This window comes from Natator depressus, chromosome 13 (genome assembly GCF_965152275.1).
Source record: "Natator depressus isolate rNatDep1 chromosome 13, rNatDep2.hap1, whole genome shotgun sequence".
In the NCBI taxonomy this organism is placed as follows: domain Eukaryota; kingdom Metazoa; phylum Chordata; order Testudines; family Cheloniidae; genus Natator; species Natator depressus.
In genome coordinates, this window is record NC_134246.1 from 6,548,901 (window position 1) to 6,567,541 (window position 18,641).

The window sequence follows — 18,641 nt, forward strand, 5'->3', positions numbered from 1 at the left end:
GTGAGATCATCTCTTTTTGATAAGTAGATGCTCAAGTTTGAGACTCATGAGGATCTGCAATGCTGCCTTGGTTATACTAGCCGGTCAGTTTTCATGGTCAGTGACCACTGGATCTTTTCAGAAGCCTCCTGGAATGGAATATTCATTTTCTGGCTCTGCTCATTGTTGGTGAGAAACCATGTTTGACTGGAACATGTTTTTTGAAAACCAACATTCAGAAATATTTTTAGATACTTAGAATCACATTCTGATGCCAGCAAGCTCCTCTCTTTACAGGATCTACTGCCTTATAATTGACCTAAACACTCTATGATTCATGTTCCCCTTCAGCTCTGCTTTATCACTGTCAGTTATTGGACAGATAAAAGCCTCAATGACAGGGACTATGCCTTTAATAATAAACTTCTGCCAGCTGGCAGGTTTTTTGGCAGGAGACAGTTTGCAGTCACCTCTCTCTGTGGAAGCTGACAAGATGGAGATCAGGTTGTGACTCTTGGGCTGTCTGACAACCTCCTAGCCTCATACTGGGGCCCTCTAGCACAAGTGTACCTGTTGACGTGGGTGAAAGACCATTAAGCACTGGAATAGAAAATGTCAGGGGAAGTTCATTTAAAAGGGTCTGAATAGTATTTTTCTGAGCAATTTGGGATTTTTCTACAGACATTGTCCTTATTCAGTTTCCCTACATGTTGACAGCTTTCAGACTTCATTCAAAGTCAACCCAATCAACTAACAAACTTCCCGGAACACACAAAAATGCATTCTGGTCACACTTGATATGTAGAGTTACCAGCTGCATAGAAAGCTTAGCTGAGGACATTTCTTGAGTCAGGATAAGTAGGAATCCAGGAGAGCAGGGCTTTCCAGCCACAGGTCAGTAAGACAGATACAGTGGGTTCACTGAGTTTGCCTCACTTTCTACTTCACACACCTGAGACCAGCTGTTCCTCTTCCCTTAGGATGCTAGGTTTTGCTGCACCATTTCCTCCAAGCCTCTGCCCCCATGCCTCTAATTCAGGGATTCTCAAACTGGGGGTCATGAGGTTATTACATGGAAGGTCACAAGCTGTCAGCCTCCACCTCAAACCCTGCTTTGCCTCCAGCATTTATAATGGTGTTAAATATATAAAAAAGTGTTTTTCATGTATAAGGAGGCAGGAGGTCACACTCAGAGGCTTGCTGTGTGAAAGAGGTCATCAGTACAAAAGTCTGAGAACCACTGCTCTAATTGCTGATCTGGTGCCCAAGGGAAGGGACCCACAGGCTGCTGGCTGGCTGGCAGAGTTTGTTTCTTTCATTTATGTATTTCTAAGCGTGTTTGTGTCACTCATCTCCATAACAACTACACCCTTCAGAGGAGCAGGTCACGGGAATTAGAAATGAGGCCCATGGCACTTGCTCTTTGGTCTAAAAAAGTGCCCAGGTTATTTGTCTGGTGGTGTTTTGAAATTGAGACGTCATCCGGATCTCAGCTGGAGCCCTGAGGAGCCATCCATTCCTCCCAACTTTTTGCCTTATTCTGCCCTCAAAGGCCTCACGCTGCAAGCCGCTATCTTCAAGCTGAGGAGAGATGAATCTGACTTGCTCCAAAGTCTGTCATTTCTCCTCAGTAGGCTGTTGTAAGAGAAGCGTGAGGCACCTTAACCCATCCCACCACTTGCTATGTGAGTACTGAACACCCCTGCCCTACAAGGGGAGCCGGAGCCGGAGCCAGCAGGGGCCTGATGTTAAAATGTTATTGGGTCTGACAAACCTAGCTTAGCCAGCTGAAAACTCAGGGCCAGATCCTCAGCTGGTGTTTATCAGCACAGCTCCACTGCCACCAATGAGATGCATAGATTGATCCCAGCTGAGGGAGCCTTCACTGGGAATAGGGGGGCAGTGTTGCATTAACATGCCATGCTGCAGAGCAGGACAGATGCAGCCTGCTGCCTATGAACCCTGCTTTTGGGAACCAGATAAGAACATCCATAACCACCAGAGACGTATAGCTTCATTGAAATCTAGTCAAATGCCAGAAGAGCAGAAAGTGACTGTGAGGCTGATTTGGGGCATTTGACTGTCTCCAGCTGTATCACATGCAAAGCATGCTAGCTTCCCAGAGCACCCCAATGTTCATTAATTCTCTTCCCCCCTGCCCTTTCCTTTCTAGTATGCCATCTGGACTGCAATTTGGGTCACCTGGAACATCTTCATCATCTGCTTTTACTTGGAGGTGGGAGGACTCTCAAAGGTGAGTAGGAATGTGAGCCTGGCTGATTGGAGAACAGCCTGTGCATCAAAGGAAATGGAAGGGAACCTGCTGGGGAACAGAGTGTGGGAGAGGGGACTTGCCACAAGAAAATGCTGCCTGCCCTCTTGATGATTAAAATTGAAGAGGAAAAAGGGGAAGTGTGCTGTCTTCTTGCATAGACTAATGCAGCCTGATGCTTAGGGGCTCTCTGGGGGAGAGACACATGTTGCAAGCATTGTTACTATTTTGTAAAAAGTACATAATAAATAATAAAAACAAGGGCCAATGTCTTGGAGTCCCCTAGCAGAAGTGTCAATGGTGGTTTGATTCCCCCCCGCCATCAGCAGTCCCTGCACACAATGGAATCAAATAATATTTCAAACTGAAGGTGGGAAAGAGACCTTGGGGAAAGGTGCAGGGGGGACCATTGCATGAGAGGGGGTTAATTCCTAGCCTGAGTTCAGAGGCAACTCTGGGAGGCTGTGAGCTAATTAGGTTGCAGCTGAGCCTGTTGAGGGTTCATAACACTTTTTAGAAGAAAGGCACATTGCTCTGAGGGGAGAGAAATAAGGGTTTATTCTGATCAGACTCCAAAGCAGGGAGTTCTGGGGAATCATTAGCATTGCCCTGTACTGTTTGCATTTCTGAGTTTGCTCTAGGGAAGGAATACATTTAGGGACTTTAGCCCAGTTGGTGTTGAGCTGGGTTAAACCAAACTCCTTGCAATAACTCGCTCAGCGGGGTTTCTCTCTTTTTATTCTACCCTTAGCCCTGCTAATGGCCTTCAGACAGTTTAGGAACAGGGACACCATGTTCCCAATTATATCTCTCTGGAGAGTTCAGTAAAACCCCTTCTGTGTCCTATATGAGGAGTAAAGCTGAAGGAAGCCAGGTAGATCTATTGTGGTACCTCCATACATGTGGCAACATAGGTGACTGCTTATCAAAGGCTAGGCACTTCCCTGCCTCAGGTTCTCCATCTAAAAATAGAAATAATAATAGGTGCCCACTGCAGGGATGTTGTGGAGATTAAATTAGTGAATATTTGCAAAGTTCTTTGAAGATGAAAGATGCTAAATATTATTGTCTGCTGCATAAGGACAGAGTCAGAAATACTGGCAATTGGAGCCAGCTCCTAACCCGAGCCTGGGCTGTAAGCAGTGAATTTCTAATGAATATTGCTGTAGCTTAATTAGCTCAAAGTGGTTAGAAGAGCTTGGTTCACTTTACAACACTTTACATTTGACCTGAATTCTCAGGTCATGTGTCTAAATTACAGACGTTAACTGGAACTGCTCTACGTTTCATCGAGTTTATGTTAACTTAGTGAGTGGTCACAAAAAGCCCGTTGCAGATAGGAGAAACTTTCATTTCCGAATTCCCCAACTAATCTCTATTTTCTGAGGTAGCCATAGAAACTCATTGAGAGGGAGCTCTTGCCTGGACCAGTGATTACCATTGGTCCAAAGTGTAACTTCAACACTGGCTGCAATCAGTTAGATAAAAGGATCTAGTTTTGGTTAGTAACAGTCTGAAAGCACCTTTCTGGAAACAGTAAAACTCAGATCAAACTGTCCCTTTGATGGTTCACTGACTGACTCTCATGTTTTCTAGTAGGCTATCTCAGATGTACTTTTGCTACCCTTGACCTGTTTTACGTTATCTGAGTTTTACCGTTTTGGGAAAAAGATTCTGCAATACAAACAGGATAATACGAACGCCATTCTGCCACCTCTCAATGAGCTTTAACCCACTACCTTTGTCTCACGGGACACTTTAGCAAAGCTCGCAACTTTATCTGATTCTGTTTCTACTGCTGCCGATCTTTATTTAGCCAATGGGACTACTCAGATGAGTGGGGGACTGTTTGTGTGAATAAGAGTTTATAGATTTCAGCTGCACTGCATAACACCTATTGTCTCCTGGTGGATTCTCCCTTGGAGCTGTAACAGAGTTGCCACCGTGGAGGGGGTGGCAACTGGCAAAAATAAAAAATGTTGCTGGTTTCACCAAAGAGCACAATAATTTACAGCTGAGCTCTGATTTTTTTTCATAAATTGTTTTTGTTTGAAAAAATGCCATTTTGCTCTTTTTTTTTTTTAATTTTGAGAAACTGCTTGCATCCCAAGAATGGCAAACTATGTCTATAAACAAACAAATGAGAGATCTTGTCAACGGGATGCTTGTGGAAATGAATTCTGGGATTTCAGGTAGAATTTTGGGTGTGCTTCGTGGTTTAAAGGAGGAGACTTTAAAGATGCATTGTCCCAGAATCTCTTTCTCTCCAGAGACCTCACTAAATGGGGACTCTACTATCCTGTGTGAACAAGATGGATAAGTGCACCTAGCAGTTGTCTATGCACACATTTTGCACTGGTTTAGGGTATGTCTACACTGGAGCTGGAGGTGTAGTTTCCAGCTCAAGGAGACAGACCCACACTAGCTCTGATTGGGCTAGCACACTAAAAATAGACATGTAGCTGCAGCAGTACAAGGGTCTAGCCACCCATGTATGTACCTTGGGTCTCAAATGGGATTATAGTTGGGGTGGCTAGCCCCTCCCGCAGCTTGTGCTGCCATAGCTACACTTCCACTTTTAGCAGTCTAGTTTGATCAGAGCTGGTACACATATATCTACTCAAGCTGGAAATTACATCTTGCAGCTCCATTGTAGACAAACCCAAAGTTTAAACTGGTGCAAACCCCTGGATGGACTCCCTTATTTCAGCATAGCTGAAACCTGTTCCGAAGGGCTTAACTACACAGATAAACTTTAATGGTATGTGACTATGAAACTATTTAGTTGAACGAGTGCAAATCCCTGTGAGGATGCTATTCTATCCCTTTGAGTTGTTAGGGTTGCTTTGTTTTGTTTTGCTTTTAAGCTTATTGTTAGTTGATTGTGAACAGGTTTAAGTTAAACTCAAATAAACCACTCTAAAACTGAAATCAGTGTGCCCATGCAGGACTTTACACTGATCTAACTAAATTGATATAGGTTTGTATGTAGGCAAGGTTAATCGACCTAAGATTAACTGAAATAAACTTAATTTAAACTGAAATCAAAGTGTCCACAAAGCCTTTTTGCACCGGTTTGACTAAGTCGGTTCAAAGTCACATCTAAGCTGATGCAACTCTGCATGTGGACAGGCTTCTATCCTGGCCTATATGGGAAACACCACATCCTCCTACACCTCCACAGGCCTGACCCAAAGCTCACTGAAGTCTGTGGAAAGGCTCCTATTGACTTGAATGGGCTTCAGCTCAGTCCCCATAAGAACTGTCTGTATTCAGGAGAGTGCCCAGCGCTGCGAGCTCACTGGATGAACCACCTCTGGAAGATGGCAAGAGCATTGCAGTATCAGCCATTTGCTGAGGAACACTGTATGGTGATACCACAGTAGGGCAGGTATCCCTGCATGCGTGTACCTGAGGGGGGATTCCTGTCCCTACGGCTGTCTTTCCAGGTGAGCCCCTATAAGATATATGGGGCAGGGTGTGGAAGCCATGTAGCATTTCTGACCACACCAGTGCTTCTCCTTTTCATTTCTGGCAATGATGTATTGTCAGATGCCTGGCTGATATAGCTGTGTCAGCAGCTGGTTAATTTATAATGACAAAATGCAGCAAGGGCAGCGAGCTAGAAAGAATGGAGTTTGTTAAAATGGCAGCTGGTAATGACAGCCCTGTACAGTTCAGACAGGTGATGACTCCGGTGGGGAGACAAGGAGGAAAAGAACCTTGATTGGTTCTGCTTTAACAAGTTTAATATATGCCTGGAGAGGTGAAAATATGAGCAACAAGGAAACTGCTACGTGTCTTTGTGGCAGAGAAAGTCATTGTTGTATATTCTTTATGTGGTCTGGTGAATAGATTTGATTTTGGGAAGGTGCGGCGAGAGCGGAGGGTGGTTGAGAGGGGCAGAGAAACAGAGAAGAGAAATTACCCAGCTGTTGTGCATTATTTATAGAACATCGTTATTTGTACTGTGAAATGTTGCTGCAGTCCCCACCGTTGAACATTATTTGTAGAACACCGGCAAGTTTTTAGGCGCATGTTTGTTTCTGTGAATTATGGGGGAAGGTCGTCTTCCTCTGGGGCTGCATCTACACTATGAGCGTGATTCTCTTGCATAGACATACTTGCACTAGCTCTTGTCTGAGCTTGTGCACTCCACACAGAAGTGTAGCCATGCTAGCACAAGCAGCGGAAGCGATGGCACCGGCTAGCCACCCTGAGCATGTACCCATGGGCTTAGGTCATGTTTGTTCTCGGTACAGCTAGCCCATGCTAGTATTTTTAGCATGCTAGCTCAAATGCGTGCTAGTGAATGTGTCTGTGGGAGCCGAGAACCACACGTCTAGCTCACAGAGTAGACGAAACCACAGTCTCTGGTAAGTGTTTTGACACCCGTGTCTAGGGGCCTCCTCAGCTCAAAACAAGACTCTGTCTCTTTCCTTCCTTCCTTCTCCGTTTGTCTTTTACTCCCCTTTCACGGAGCATATTTCTAGAGTAGCCCTTACATCCTGGTGTTGACCAAGAAAATGCTAAAATATCATCAGAACAGCCAGTCTCGCAATGTCTCCAGTTAAATTCTGCAAGCCTCCCGAAAAAATGAGAAGCATCTGAAATGTCTAATGTTAGCCCAAATGTAACCTCCAAGCCTTCTGAGGTTCTCTTTTTGATACTTTATCTACGAAGGTTCAAAACATTAAAGAGAGAAAAGATTGGTGGCTATAAACTGTAGCAAAAGTGCTGCTAATATCCCTGAGCCATTTAAGCCCAGATTTCCAAAACCATAGGCATAATTGCACATGCAAAAATCCATGCATATTTTTTTACCCATTTTGCATGTGCAGTTGCAATAAACATGCATTTAACAAGTCATTTGGGCATGTGATTAGTGAATGGGTGCATGATTGCAGTAACTGTGTGTGCAAAAGCATACAGGCAGTTCCAAATATCTAGACCCAGATGTTGCATCTGGAGTTAAACTGAACCCTCTTCATTTCCTTTTTTCCGAGACTCATCTGACACCAAATCAAGATGAGTTATTTTTGTCCAAAAGGAAAATTCTCTCCTGAGTATTTTACATTTTTTCCTTATTCCTTGAACCAGAAAATCAGTTTGACAATTGTGATTATTCTTTTTTACTCCTTGTCATTTTTCATATTTTGATATCTTTTCTTCGTAGAATAAAAGGAATGAAATATTGTCCACCAGAACTTCATTAGGCGGACAGCAGACAAATGGATTGGCAGACAAAGGTCTAATAAAGCATTTCCTGCTACCTTGCAATGATCTTTTGAAAGGTCTTTGTAAAGCAGGTCCAGCTGTGCCAGTTTTTTTTATGACCATGCTTTGGTCAGACAAGAAACATGGAAGACCTGGAACTGAAATGTTGCTTTTCATCTTCAGCAATGTGACGTTGATGTGCTTCCTTGCAGGTTTGGTGCAGGCTCCTGGCTGTCTCTGCTCGCTGTTCAGAGCATACTTGCAGTATCATGGTGACATACTGTTTCTCTGAGCGCTTTGTACAGCTGCTCTATATCACTGCAATTGGTGGAACTCCTGAGATTCCACTTCCAGACTGCTGCTTCTCTTCCTCCTGACTTTCCACATTCTCCCTCTTCTTTCTGCCTAGGCATCAGTCTAGCTCGCAGGTTATAATACTTGCATCACCATGGTATCTTGGCTGCAGATCCAAATATCACAATAAACTTCTAGATCCACTTGCTGGGCATAAAGACACAGCTCATTTACACAAGCACACTGTTTAGGTTCGTGGGAAATGCCAATCTAAATTAATAATTACAGTCCAGTTGTTAAAATGTACATGTCTCTGTCTATTCAGCTGCCACATTGATTATTCATCATATGCTCAGGACACTGAAACATGTTTGAGAGGCAGTTAGTGTCTGGGCTTCACCTTTAAACCTGCCTCTGTTCATTCTTTTCATCTGGAAACTGTTCGTCGTGGAACGGTGATTTTTAAATTTTCCCACCCAGGCCTGACGTTCGGCCTTAACTCTCTACCAACACTGTTCTGATCACCTGATTTATAGGGGCATAATTTGGGTTAGACATCATGGAAGTTATTTGCATTCAAGAAGAGAATAGGTAGAGCTGCTCTGGGATAGCTCTGGTACTGAGCAAATGTTATCAGCTGGAGGTGAGAGGAAACGCACTGTTGATAATAATTACTCCCCTACTCCTCCTCCTGAATTCAGAGAATAGAAATCCATTACTTAGCCTTTAATTACTACAGCATTGTGAACAGACAACATGAGTCTAAGCAATGATAAAAGTAATTCCCTTGCTGCCTCAGTGAGATGCAGGCACTTAGCAGGCACTGCTAGGAGATAAGAATTATTGTTCCCCTTTTTGATGATACATTTTTCCAACTTAAGAGGCAAAATTATTCAGCCATCAAGCTCTGAGGGCTTGTGTGGCTGGGCTGAACTTGCTTTGAGAGCCATTACTGCTGCTTTTTAATGAAAGGGGGAGCGGGGTTCAGAAGGCAGCTGGTGAACGAAGAAACATAGCGGTCTCTGATGATCTTTACCTTTCCAAAGCTGATTCTGTGGGTGCTAGGTGTGGGGGATTGCCTCTAATATAAAGGCATAGGAGATGTAACAGGAAAAACTCATACTGTATTAGATTTTTAGGGTTTTTTCCCTCCCCACAGCACCACCACAGTGCTGGAGAATTGCAAATAGACAGCAACAAGGTCCAGTGACAGTTTAAATTGAAATGTGAGCTTGGCTGGCCTTCAGCGGGCTCTCCAGGGGGCGCTTGTATCACCACTTCTCTCATATTTCTTTTCAGATTGAAGGCTAAGGAGGTAGCAGTAACCCTTTAAATAGCCACCTGTCAAGAAATGGAGAGAGTGTAGAGATACACTGATCTCTGTTCCTCACTGAAATAACTGGGAACTGATAAGTATTTCCCAACACATCTCCCACTTCTAGTTACCTTTACTTTTGCAATTTTTCTTGAAATGCACATGCTTTCTGGAATACTTTTGTCTCTGTTTCTGAAGTTATTTCCTGTTCTTTTGCCCTGTTTTTAATGAGCTGCTTCTGTGATTTTCATATAACACTAATTAAATGCCCCTTTGGTTTTTTAGTGTTGCAATAAGGAAAACAAAATGTTAGCAGACTGCAGTAGGAGTCCAGGGATTCTTCTTAGCAAACAGCGGTCAATAAAATGTTTGCCTTAAATGCCTTTTTACTATGCTTGGTCACCGCAGGTACCAGGGGCACCAGTAAAAAATGGCATTGATCTCAGTGTGCTGAGAAAACAACACCTCCATTCCTGTCCCTTACCCCAAAACACTGGTGGCAAAATGTCTCATCACCTTTTCAGAATGATGTGTGCAAAACGTCACTCGCATCTGCTTACACAAGGCCACTCTCAATCACGGTATGTGTAAGCATAATGGTCATTAGGCTGATCATTTGTGCGTGTGAGTGACTGCCTGCTTCACTCGAATGTGCAAGTGTGCCCACATTTTCCCAAGAAACTCTTTAAAAACGGGGGTGGGGTGGGGGGAGGAGTTGTCTCTCTAGGAACCACTCAACTTCATCACTGTCGTTTCTGCTTTCTGATAGCATAAACTCTGCTTGTGCTTGCAGCAGAGGCTATTTGTGTGCCATAGCACCGAGCACTTTGACTTCATATTTAGCATTCTTCTACCTGCCTAATTCCTTGCCATATCTGACATCTGTGCTGCCGCTTATCTAGGCTCAGTTCAAAATGAGGCTTGCTGATGTCTGGTGACTGAAAGTCCATCTCCTGCAGCAGAGGGAAGGAAGAGCCGACTCTGTGAGGATTTCCAAAGGGGAGGAAAGCTGTCCCATTGTTTTTTCTCTTGCCAGCTCTCTCGCGGCAATCTGCCCTCTGTGGAATCCGAGCACAGGGACCGAGCTGGAGGGGGCTCTTCACATCAGTCAGGCAAAAGGCTGACAGAGACCCTTGGGGGCAGACTCAGCTGGGGAATGGGGAGAGAGTGACTCCCTGGAGACAAGGCCCTTTGGGGCAGTGAGGCTGTTTGAATTGCTTTGTATCTGTGGCAATAAAGGCAAGCCCTGAGCAAAGGAGCTGGAGCTGAGTCCTTGTCTGGAGCATGGTTTTGCCTTTTTTCCAGCAGGCGGATCTGCCCACTAGCTTGGGGTCGGGGAAGAAGAGGGTTGAGGGGAAGTCCAGCAGCGGCTTGGGCAGGCTGGCTGGCTCTCGCTGAAGGGGGAACTTTTTACGGGACATAATCATGTGTCCCGGGGACTGTATAAGATAGGAGGCGAGGGTGGGGGAGCAGCAAGCTTGAGGAAAACTGCATAACTCTAAGGAGGGGGAGAACGTATGCGTGCAATCTGTGGGGGAACAACACTCCCGTTGGAGAGAGCAGGCCAGCGACTCTCCCATCAAAATCCGGCAGCTTCCAGAGGCTGCAGCGGAGGGAAATTGGTTACTAGACGCTTCTCCCCAGATGTCCCTCAGCACAGAACCTGTGGCACCCAGCACCTTACGTTAGTTTTGTTACCCCACAGCTGCCAATCTGATTATTCCCCCCCCACCCCTTCCAAAATGCAGAGGATCCTGTGTAAGCTCTACTGTTAATGGAGTTTTCTCTGTTGTCTTTCTTTTAATATTGGGGCTGCTTCAGTGTGGGTAGCACACCCCAGCTTCACACCCTCCTCCGTCCCCTGCAAAGCACATCCCATGTCAGGAACTTGGCAGCTGTCTTTTTCTGACTTCATTGTTCATGTCTCCCAAGATGTGCTTCCCAGAACACTTAGTAAAAAGTTTTGGAGCTGTTATTGAGTGCGAGCTTGTTGTGGGCTTGCAGGCTAGTCTACATAGGATTCCTAATGGGGTGGTTGGCTTCTCAGGACTTGGGAACTAGGAATTAATGCTATACATGAGCTTTGGCTTAGGAAAATTAAAGTCTGTCAGGTAGCCTAACAAAATCTGTCCTTGTTCAGACATTAGCTGAGTTCACATCAGCTCCACTTGCAAGCCCACTTTGCTACTTGGGATGTGCCTGGATCCAGACTCTGATTTTTGCTATTTCCTCTCACCCCATCACCTGTCTCAGTCTAGGACCAATGGCCCAGCCAGTCCCAAATGCTTTAGAGGAAAGTACAAGAAGCCCTGTAGTTATTGTTGGACTTACACTGTAAATTCTGTGTTTATTCCTATAGTGAAGAGGTCTTTAGATTCTAGGACAGGCACATATAAATCCTTCCACCCCTCTCCTGTCGGCTGCTAGAACCAAAAGGTATTGTTGAGTCTACATCAAAGTGACATGGAAGGTCTGTTGGGGTCCCAGTGGCACTGGGCACTTAGCACTTCCCCACAAAGTATTGCTACTATTATCTTTTCATCCCCTGCTCTCCCAACAATGCTAAGTTTGTCTTTCATCAATTGCAGGGAAATTTAAGCTAGAAGCCCCAAAGCAATACCCCAGGGGTTGCAGCTGTGATTCCAGGTTACTCAGGTATCCTTTTTCCCAAAGGAAGGGGGATTTGTTATTGTTGGAAGTGCCACCTTCTCATTGCCTGTCGAACCCTTGAACTACCCATGCTGTGTTTCACCACGTGACACTCAGAACTGCGTGCTTTAGTGCACTGAACCAGCGAAGCTGCGGGAAGCAAAGTAAAAGGTAGCTTGGGAGGCAGAGATGATGTGGAGTTCTTGGGCGGGTGTTAATTACGAAGCTATTGATCACAGTGGAGGTCAGTTTGTCAGAGTAATTTGACCCAAGAGGTTGATAGTGACTGAGGTCAATAGAAGACCCAGAAGTGCAATAAATCTGAATACTGAGGTGGAAATTGACAGATGGAGCTGGGAGGGGAATTTATTAGATACATTTACAGTTGGAGGCAAAGAGGAAATTAAAGTGTGTGTTCAAAAATGTTTTTCATTATTACTTCAGCTGTAGATCCTAATTCTAATCTTGCCAGGTGGATATGTTCAGACATGATTCTGTGAGTAGACTCAGTGCTCCATATTTATTCTCCTTCTGTGGCTTCTATGGCAAATTTACCCAGTTTACAAATCTAAATCCCATGCCATGCTATGAAATTGACCTCTTGGTGTAAACCATTGTCAGGAACTTTTCCCTTGAACCAACGTTGGAAATAGTTTAATTGCTAGTGTGGATGATCTTTTTTTTTCACACACAAAGAACAAAAGAATGGCTATCCTGGGTCAGACCAAAGATCGATCTAGCCCAGTATCCTGTCTTCCGACAGTGGCCAATGCCAGGTGCCCCAGAGGGAATTAACAGAACAGGTAATCATCAAGTGACCAATCCTCTGTTGCCCATTCGCAGCTTCTGGCAAATAGAGGCTAGGAACACCAACCTGGCTCATAGCCATTGATGGACCTATCCTCCATGAGCTTATCTAGTTCTTTTTTGAACCCTGTTATAGTCTTGATCTTCACAAAATCCTCTGGCAAGGAGTTCCACAGGTGGACTGTGTGTTGTGTGGAAAAAATACTTCCTTTTGTCTGTTTTAAACCTGTTGCTTATTAATTTCATTTGGTGATCCCTAGTTCTTGTGTTATATAAGGAGTAAATAACACTTCTTTATTTACTTTCTCCACACCAGTCATGATTTTATAGACCTCTATCAAATCCCCCCTTAGTCGTCTCTTTTTCCAAGCAGAAAAGTCCCAATCTTATTAATCTCTCCTCATATGGAAGCCGTTCCATACCCCTAATAATTTTTATTGCCCTTTTCTGAACCTTTTCCAATTCCCGTATATCTTTTTTGAGATGGGGCAAGCATATCTGCACGCAGTATTCAAGATGTGGGCGTACCATGGATTTATAGAGAGACAATATGATATTTTCTGTCTTTATTATCTATCCCTTTCTTAATGATTCATAACATTCTATTTGCTTTTTTGACGGCCGCTGCACATTGAGTGGATGTTTTCAGAGAACTCTCCACAATGACTCCAAGATCTCTTTCTTGAGTGGTAACTGCTCATTTAGACCCCATCATTTATATGTATAACTGGGATTATGTATTCCAATGTGCATTACTTTGCATTTATCAACATAGAATTTCATCAGCCAGTTTGTTGCCCAGTCACACAGTTTTAAGGGATCCTTTTGTAGCTCCTTGCAGTCTGCTTGGGACTTAACTATCTTGAGTAGTTTTGTCTCACTTGTAAATTTTGCTACCTCACTGTTTACCCCTTTTTCCAGATCATTTATGAATATGTTGAATAGGACTGGCCCCAGTACAGACCCCTGGGGGACACCACTATTTACCCCTCTCCATTCTGAAAACTGACCCTTTATTCCTACCCTTTTGTTTCATATCTTTTAACCAGGTACCAATCCACAGGTGGACCTTCCCTCTTATCCCATGACAGCTTACTTTCTTAAGAGCCTTTGTCAAAGGCTTTCTGAAAATCTAAGTACACTATATCCACTGGATCCCCCTTGTCCATATGCTTGTTGACCCCCGCAAAGAATTCTAGTAGATTGGTGAGGCATTTCCCTTTACAAAAACCATGTGGACTCTTCCCCAACAAATTCTGTTCATCTATGTGTCTGACAATTTTGTTCTTTACTATAGTTTCAGTGGCTCAGGTTTGAGAATCTCCCTCACATCCTAAGCTGTGAAGACCGATGCAAAGAATTTATTTCGTTTCTCCGCAATGGCCTTATCATCCTTGAGTGCTCCTTTTGCATCTCAATCGTCCAGTGGCCTCATTGATTGTTTCACAGGCTTCCTGCTTCTGATGTACTTTAAGAAAGTTTTTGCTATTACTTTTTGAGTCTTTTGCTAGCTGTTCTTCAAATTCTTTTTTGGCCTTCCTAATTATATTTTTATACTTTGTTTTACAGAGTTTATTCGCCTTTCTATTTTCCTCACTAGGATTTAACTTCCATGTTTTAAAGGATACCTTTTTGTCTCTCACTGCTTCTTTTACTTTGTTGTTTAGGCATGGTGGCACTTTTTCAGTTCTCTTACTATGTTGTTTTAATTTGTGGTATACATTTAAGTTGAGCCTCTCTTATGGTGTCTTTAAAAAGTTTCCATGCATCTTGAAGGGATTTCACTTTTGGCGCTGTACCTTTTAATTTCTGTTTAACTAACTTCCTCATTTTTGTGTAGTCCCCGTTTTTGAAATTAAGTGCTATAGTGTTGAGCCTCTATCGTGTTTTCCTTACAACAGGGATGTTAAATTTAATTTTATTATGGTCACTATTACCAAGCGGTCCAGCTATATTCACCTCTTGGACCAGATCCTGTGCTCCACTTAGGACTAAATCAAGAATTGCTTCTCCTCTTGTGGGTTCCAGGACTAGCTGCTCCAAGAAGCAGTCATTTAAGGTGTCAGGAAACTTTATCTCTGCATCCCGTCCTGAGGTGACATGTACCCAATCAATATGGGGATAGTTGAAACTCATTATTATTGAGTTTTTAAAAATTTTATAGCCTCCCTAATCTCCCTGCGCAACCATTTACCTCCAACATATTGTAGTTTAAAGGAAAGCAGCAAAAAAGAACAAACGTGGAGTCTGTCTCCATAAGAGAGGAGTGTGTCCTTGTGTGTCCATGACAAGCTGCAGCAACTCTGGGAACAAAATGGCTGCTGTCTCTGACTACTGTCAGAGTTCTTAGCAAAGTATAGATGTTGTGTGCAGTAGACAAAGTCACCATAATTTGGTATTCGTGTAAACCACTGCAGACAAGATGAACCACTTCCAGCGCCATTCCAGAAAGTGTTCTTGGGACTTGTTGTTGACAATAATATTTAACAATGGATCAATTTCCTAATGTGGATGGAACTTTTAAGAGAGCTCATTTCTGGTCCAGGTGCAATGAAGGTGCACCAGCTCTGTGTTGAGAAAATGTGTTGAGAATGTTCTTGTTCCTAATGCAACCACATCTGTAATAGTCAATAATGAAGTATAATTAGAGAGATTAGAATAAACAGTGCAGTGGTATATTAAGTATGAAAAAAATCTCCAGGATGCCTTGCTCTGAAAGTTTATAACCTACTCCAAGAACCCATCATGTTTTGACATATTATATTTATATGAATCTAAGATAACTTGCAAATTTAGTGTGTTGCCTCTATCCTGATATTTGCAGATATTCTGAATTTCTTGACAGCTCTTTTCTCCTCCAGGCACCACTAGCCACATGGTCTTGAGTCCCCAAACTGGTCTAGGTGCCTATAAAGTGTCTTTCTGTTGTGGCCTTGCAATATGGTGTGTTGAAGCTACCTCATGCTCATGACTGCATCTAGACATCACCATGTTAAGGTGGGACTGATTGGCACAATGTTGCAGCATTGTGTCCCATTGGCAGGCCTCAATCCAGTTCATAATGATTTATCAGCTTGTTTTGAAAAATGCTTCTAAACACCTTTTGATCCTCTTAGCGCTCACTGAAGGTGAGTTTTTTCAGAAGCTGTCAGCACTCGCCTAGGAAGGCTCCCATTGACTTTAATGGTTAGGTTTTTTTTTTAATGGCCAATTTTTAAGGCAACACTAAGCATTTTTGCAAGTCTTCCCCCCTAAATGGGACTAATGAGTTAATTCCTCTGTAAATGAAGATTTTTTTTTGCATCTTTTTTTTTCTCCCCAGGACAGCGAACTTTTGACCTTTAATATCTCCCAGCATCAGTCATGGTGGAGTGAAAATGGCCCTGGCTGCGTAAGGAAGGAGGCTTCCATGGCTGGCATAAAGGGATTGGACAGCCATTCTTACATCTCTGTGATTGGTTGTGCTCTAGAGTATCGGTACATTGAGGTCATGCACAGCTCGGTCCAAATTCTGGTAGCGGTGAGTACTTCCTAGCGGATCTGGTCTCCAACAAAGAGTAAAACCATCCAAGTAGAATGTTAGTAGGTAGCAGAAAGGGAATGGTTGTTTTTTAACTCCGTGTTCTCTCTTAAATATCTACAAGACATTTTTTAAAAATAGAAATCGACACCAGCAGCCTAGCACTTACCATAACAAGCCACGTACCTCTACAATAACAAATCAATGACTGGGGAAGGGAAACACATTTTGGTAAGGAAAGAGACCTAGCTTTTTGTATTTCCAATAGCCGGTAGTGATATTTGAGGGGTGTGTGTGTGTGTGTGTGTGTGTGTGTGTGTGTGAGCTGACAGAAAGGATTTGGGGAGGGGAGATCTGTGTTTCCCTTTGAAGATCATATCCTCCTTCAGAAAACAAAACAACTTTTGATAGATCCAGAAAGCGGCATGTTTTATTCCTACTGACACCAGTGATTTGTATTAAGTTTCCATCAAACATTGCGTCACTGGAGTCTTTCACAGGCATTTTTAAAATATACTGCAGGAATGTGTTGTCCTTAATGTTCCCCATTAATTAATTGTTTCTCATTTGCATGTGAAATTAATTGAAACAAAAGGTCCATTATCGTCTTTATTTCCACTGGTGCTCACGCATTTTGTAGTTGCATCACATCCTTTTAATCTGCTTTGCTTTTTTAGTTTAGTGGCTTTAAATACATACAGGTTCTACTGCAGCTGGGAACTGTGCTTTATCCCATTGGGGGGCTTCAAATGACAGGTTTGACTGCACCTGACATTGGCTTGTATGCATGAGAAAGGAGGATGTGAGAAATGTTACCGCATGCGTGCTGGAACACAGTGCATATTTCAAGAGAATATGGCCTTTTTATGAAGGACTGTTAGTCTGAATGTTACTCGTGGATGTTTTACTGCCTAGTGTTCTCATGGTAGTTCCCAGCACTGCCATAAAGAAAACCAAAGCTTTGTTTCTTAGTTCATTGTTTTCCAAGCTAACCAATGATAGGTGTGCTCTGGAGGCTGAATGTTGAACCCTTGAGAGAGTAGAAGTGTCATACCTCACTTAATAGCATTCCCTCTGGCTGACTAAAGAAACATCAAAGTCCTCCCAGTGGGCAGACTTAAGGGGAAGGGCTCAGTCAACAAATGGCAGGACCTGGACCTATGTTATGCTTAGGATTGGCTCTGGTTTTATAGGATCCTGATAACTTAGGCATGAGGCCCCAAGATAGATTGCTGCAACAGAACACAGCAGGCAGGGTTACAACCCCTGCCTCTGAGCTGGCTATCCTGATACTTCTTAACTTTTTTTTACAGAGCACTGCAATTTCATATAGTGATTTGTAAATGCGTAAGGCAGCATGGGTTCAGAGTGAGTGTTCTCAGCTTGCCAGATGGAGAGAGGAAATTGATTGAGGCTGGGCAAGAAATTAATGGGTTTGGGGCAAATATTTATAAGTTGTTTCCCCCATTCCCTCCTCAGGATGTAAACCATAGAGGATTCCTATCCTACTTTTGTGCATCCTGGGCCCTGAAACTGGGATACAAGCTCAAGTACGTGTATGTACAGAAGTCCCTACAGTTCCTGCTAGGGATTTCCTGATGTGTATATGGTGAGTTTCTGTAAAAGGGACATACCTTTCCTGTAGCAAAGGTGGAATGTTAAAGCGCCAGGCCTATATCTCCTGGGGTCCCTTAAGTGCTTATGTAATCTTACTGGACATTAGACAGATTTCCCTTGCAGACAGAGCAGAAAGGAAACCTTAAAGGGCTTTTCATTATTTCAATCAGGCCCTGCCTGAAAATAGCCAACTACTGCTAGTCCTTTCCCTGTTTAGTCTCTGAGGACCAAACTCTTTGATCTTTGCAAATAGTTTTGCTATTCTCTTTATCTCATTTTCAGGCAGATTTTATTATAGGCTGCTGTCCCTCCCAGAATGCTTTGCGGGCCTCAATGCTGCAGACAGACAGTAAATATTTTTTTTTGTATTATTGATCATGTCTCCCGAAGACCGGGGAGATGCAGCAAAGGCTCTGACCTCGTTCCCTCCTTGTCTGTCAGGCATCTATGAGAAATTGAATGCTCAGTACCTCAAAGCAGTGGGGTGAGGGATGCAAAGCCTCCTCTCCTGTGTTTGTGGGTTTTGTTCAGCAGCTTTAAAATTATCTGTTTCAGCTTCAGTGTTATGAAATTGATATCTTGTTAACAAATAAGACGTGACCACGTGTCCAATCCTCCAGAGATAATTATTCCTCAGGAGCACTGAGGCACAGTAACATTGCTGTGTGCTCCCCCTGAGGGAAGGTTGATTCATCCCAGAAAACATCCCCCCTCATTAAATTTGACCTTATTATGAAAAAAAAAAATGTTCCATGCAAACAAGTGGGCTGTAATAGCAGCTGTGGAGCTGCCCTGAGCCCTGCTCACAGGATAAAAAGGTCAAATCCCCTGTGTAGCTGCTCTTCATAAACCCCATCTTTACTCGGGATGAATTTCACCCAGGCTGAGTGAATGCCATAGAAGCGTTCCTGAATGGCTCTGCTAATGCACTATGTTCCTGACTGTGTCACCCAGCTCTTCCAATCCCGGGC

General features: G+C 43.4%; 1 protein-coding gene across 2 annotated transcripts in view; it reads left to right on the plus strand.

The window, feature by feature from the left end:
- Positions 1 to 18,641, plus strand: part of NKAIN4 (sodium/potassium transporting ATPase interacting 4) — an 85,586-nt gene that overhangs the window by 43,446 nt on the left and 23,499 nt on the right. For both annotated transcript variants that reach the window (XM_074969624.1, XM_074969623.1), the window contains exons 3-4: positions 2,153 to 2,233; positions 15,856 to 16,053. In XM_074969624.1, the coding sequence (XP_074825725.1) occupies positions 2,153 to 2,233; positions 15,856 to 16,053 (279 nt within the window). The remainder of the gene's footprint in view (positions 1 to 2,152; positions 2,234 to 15,855; positions 16,054 to 18,641) is intronic.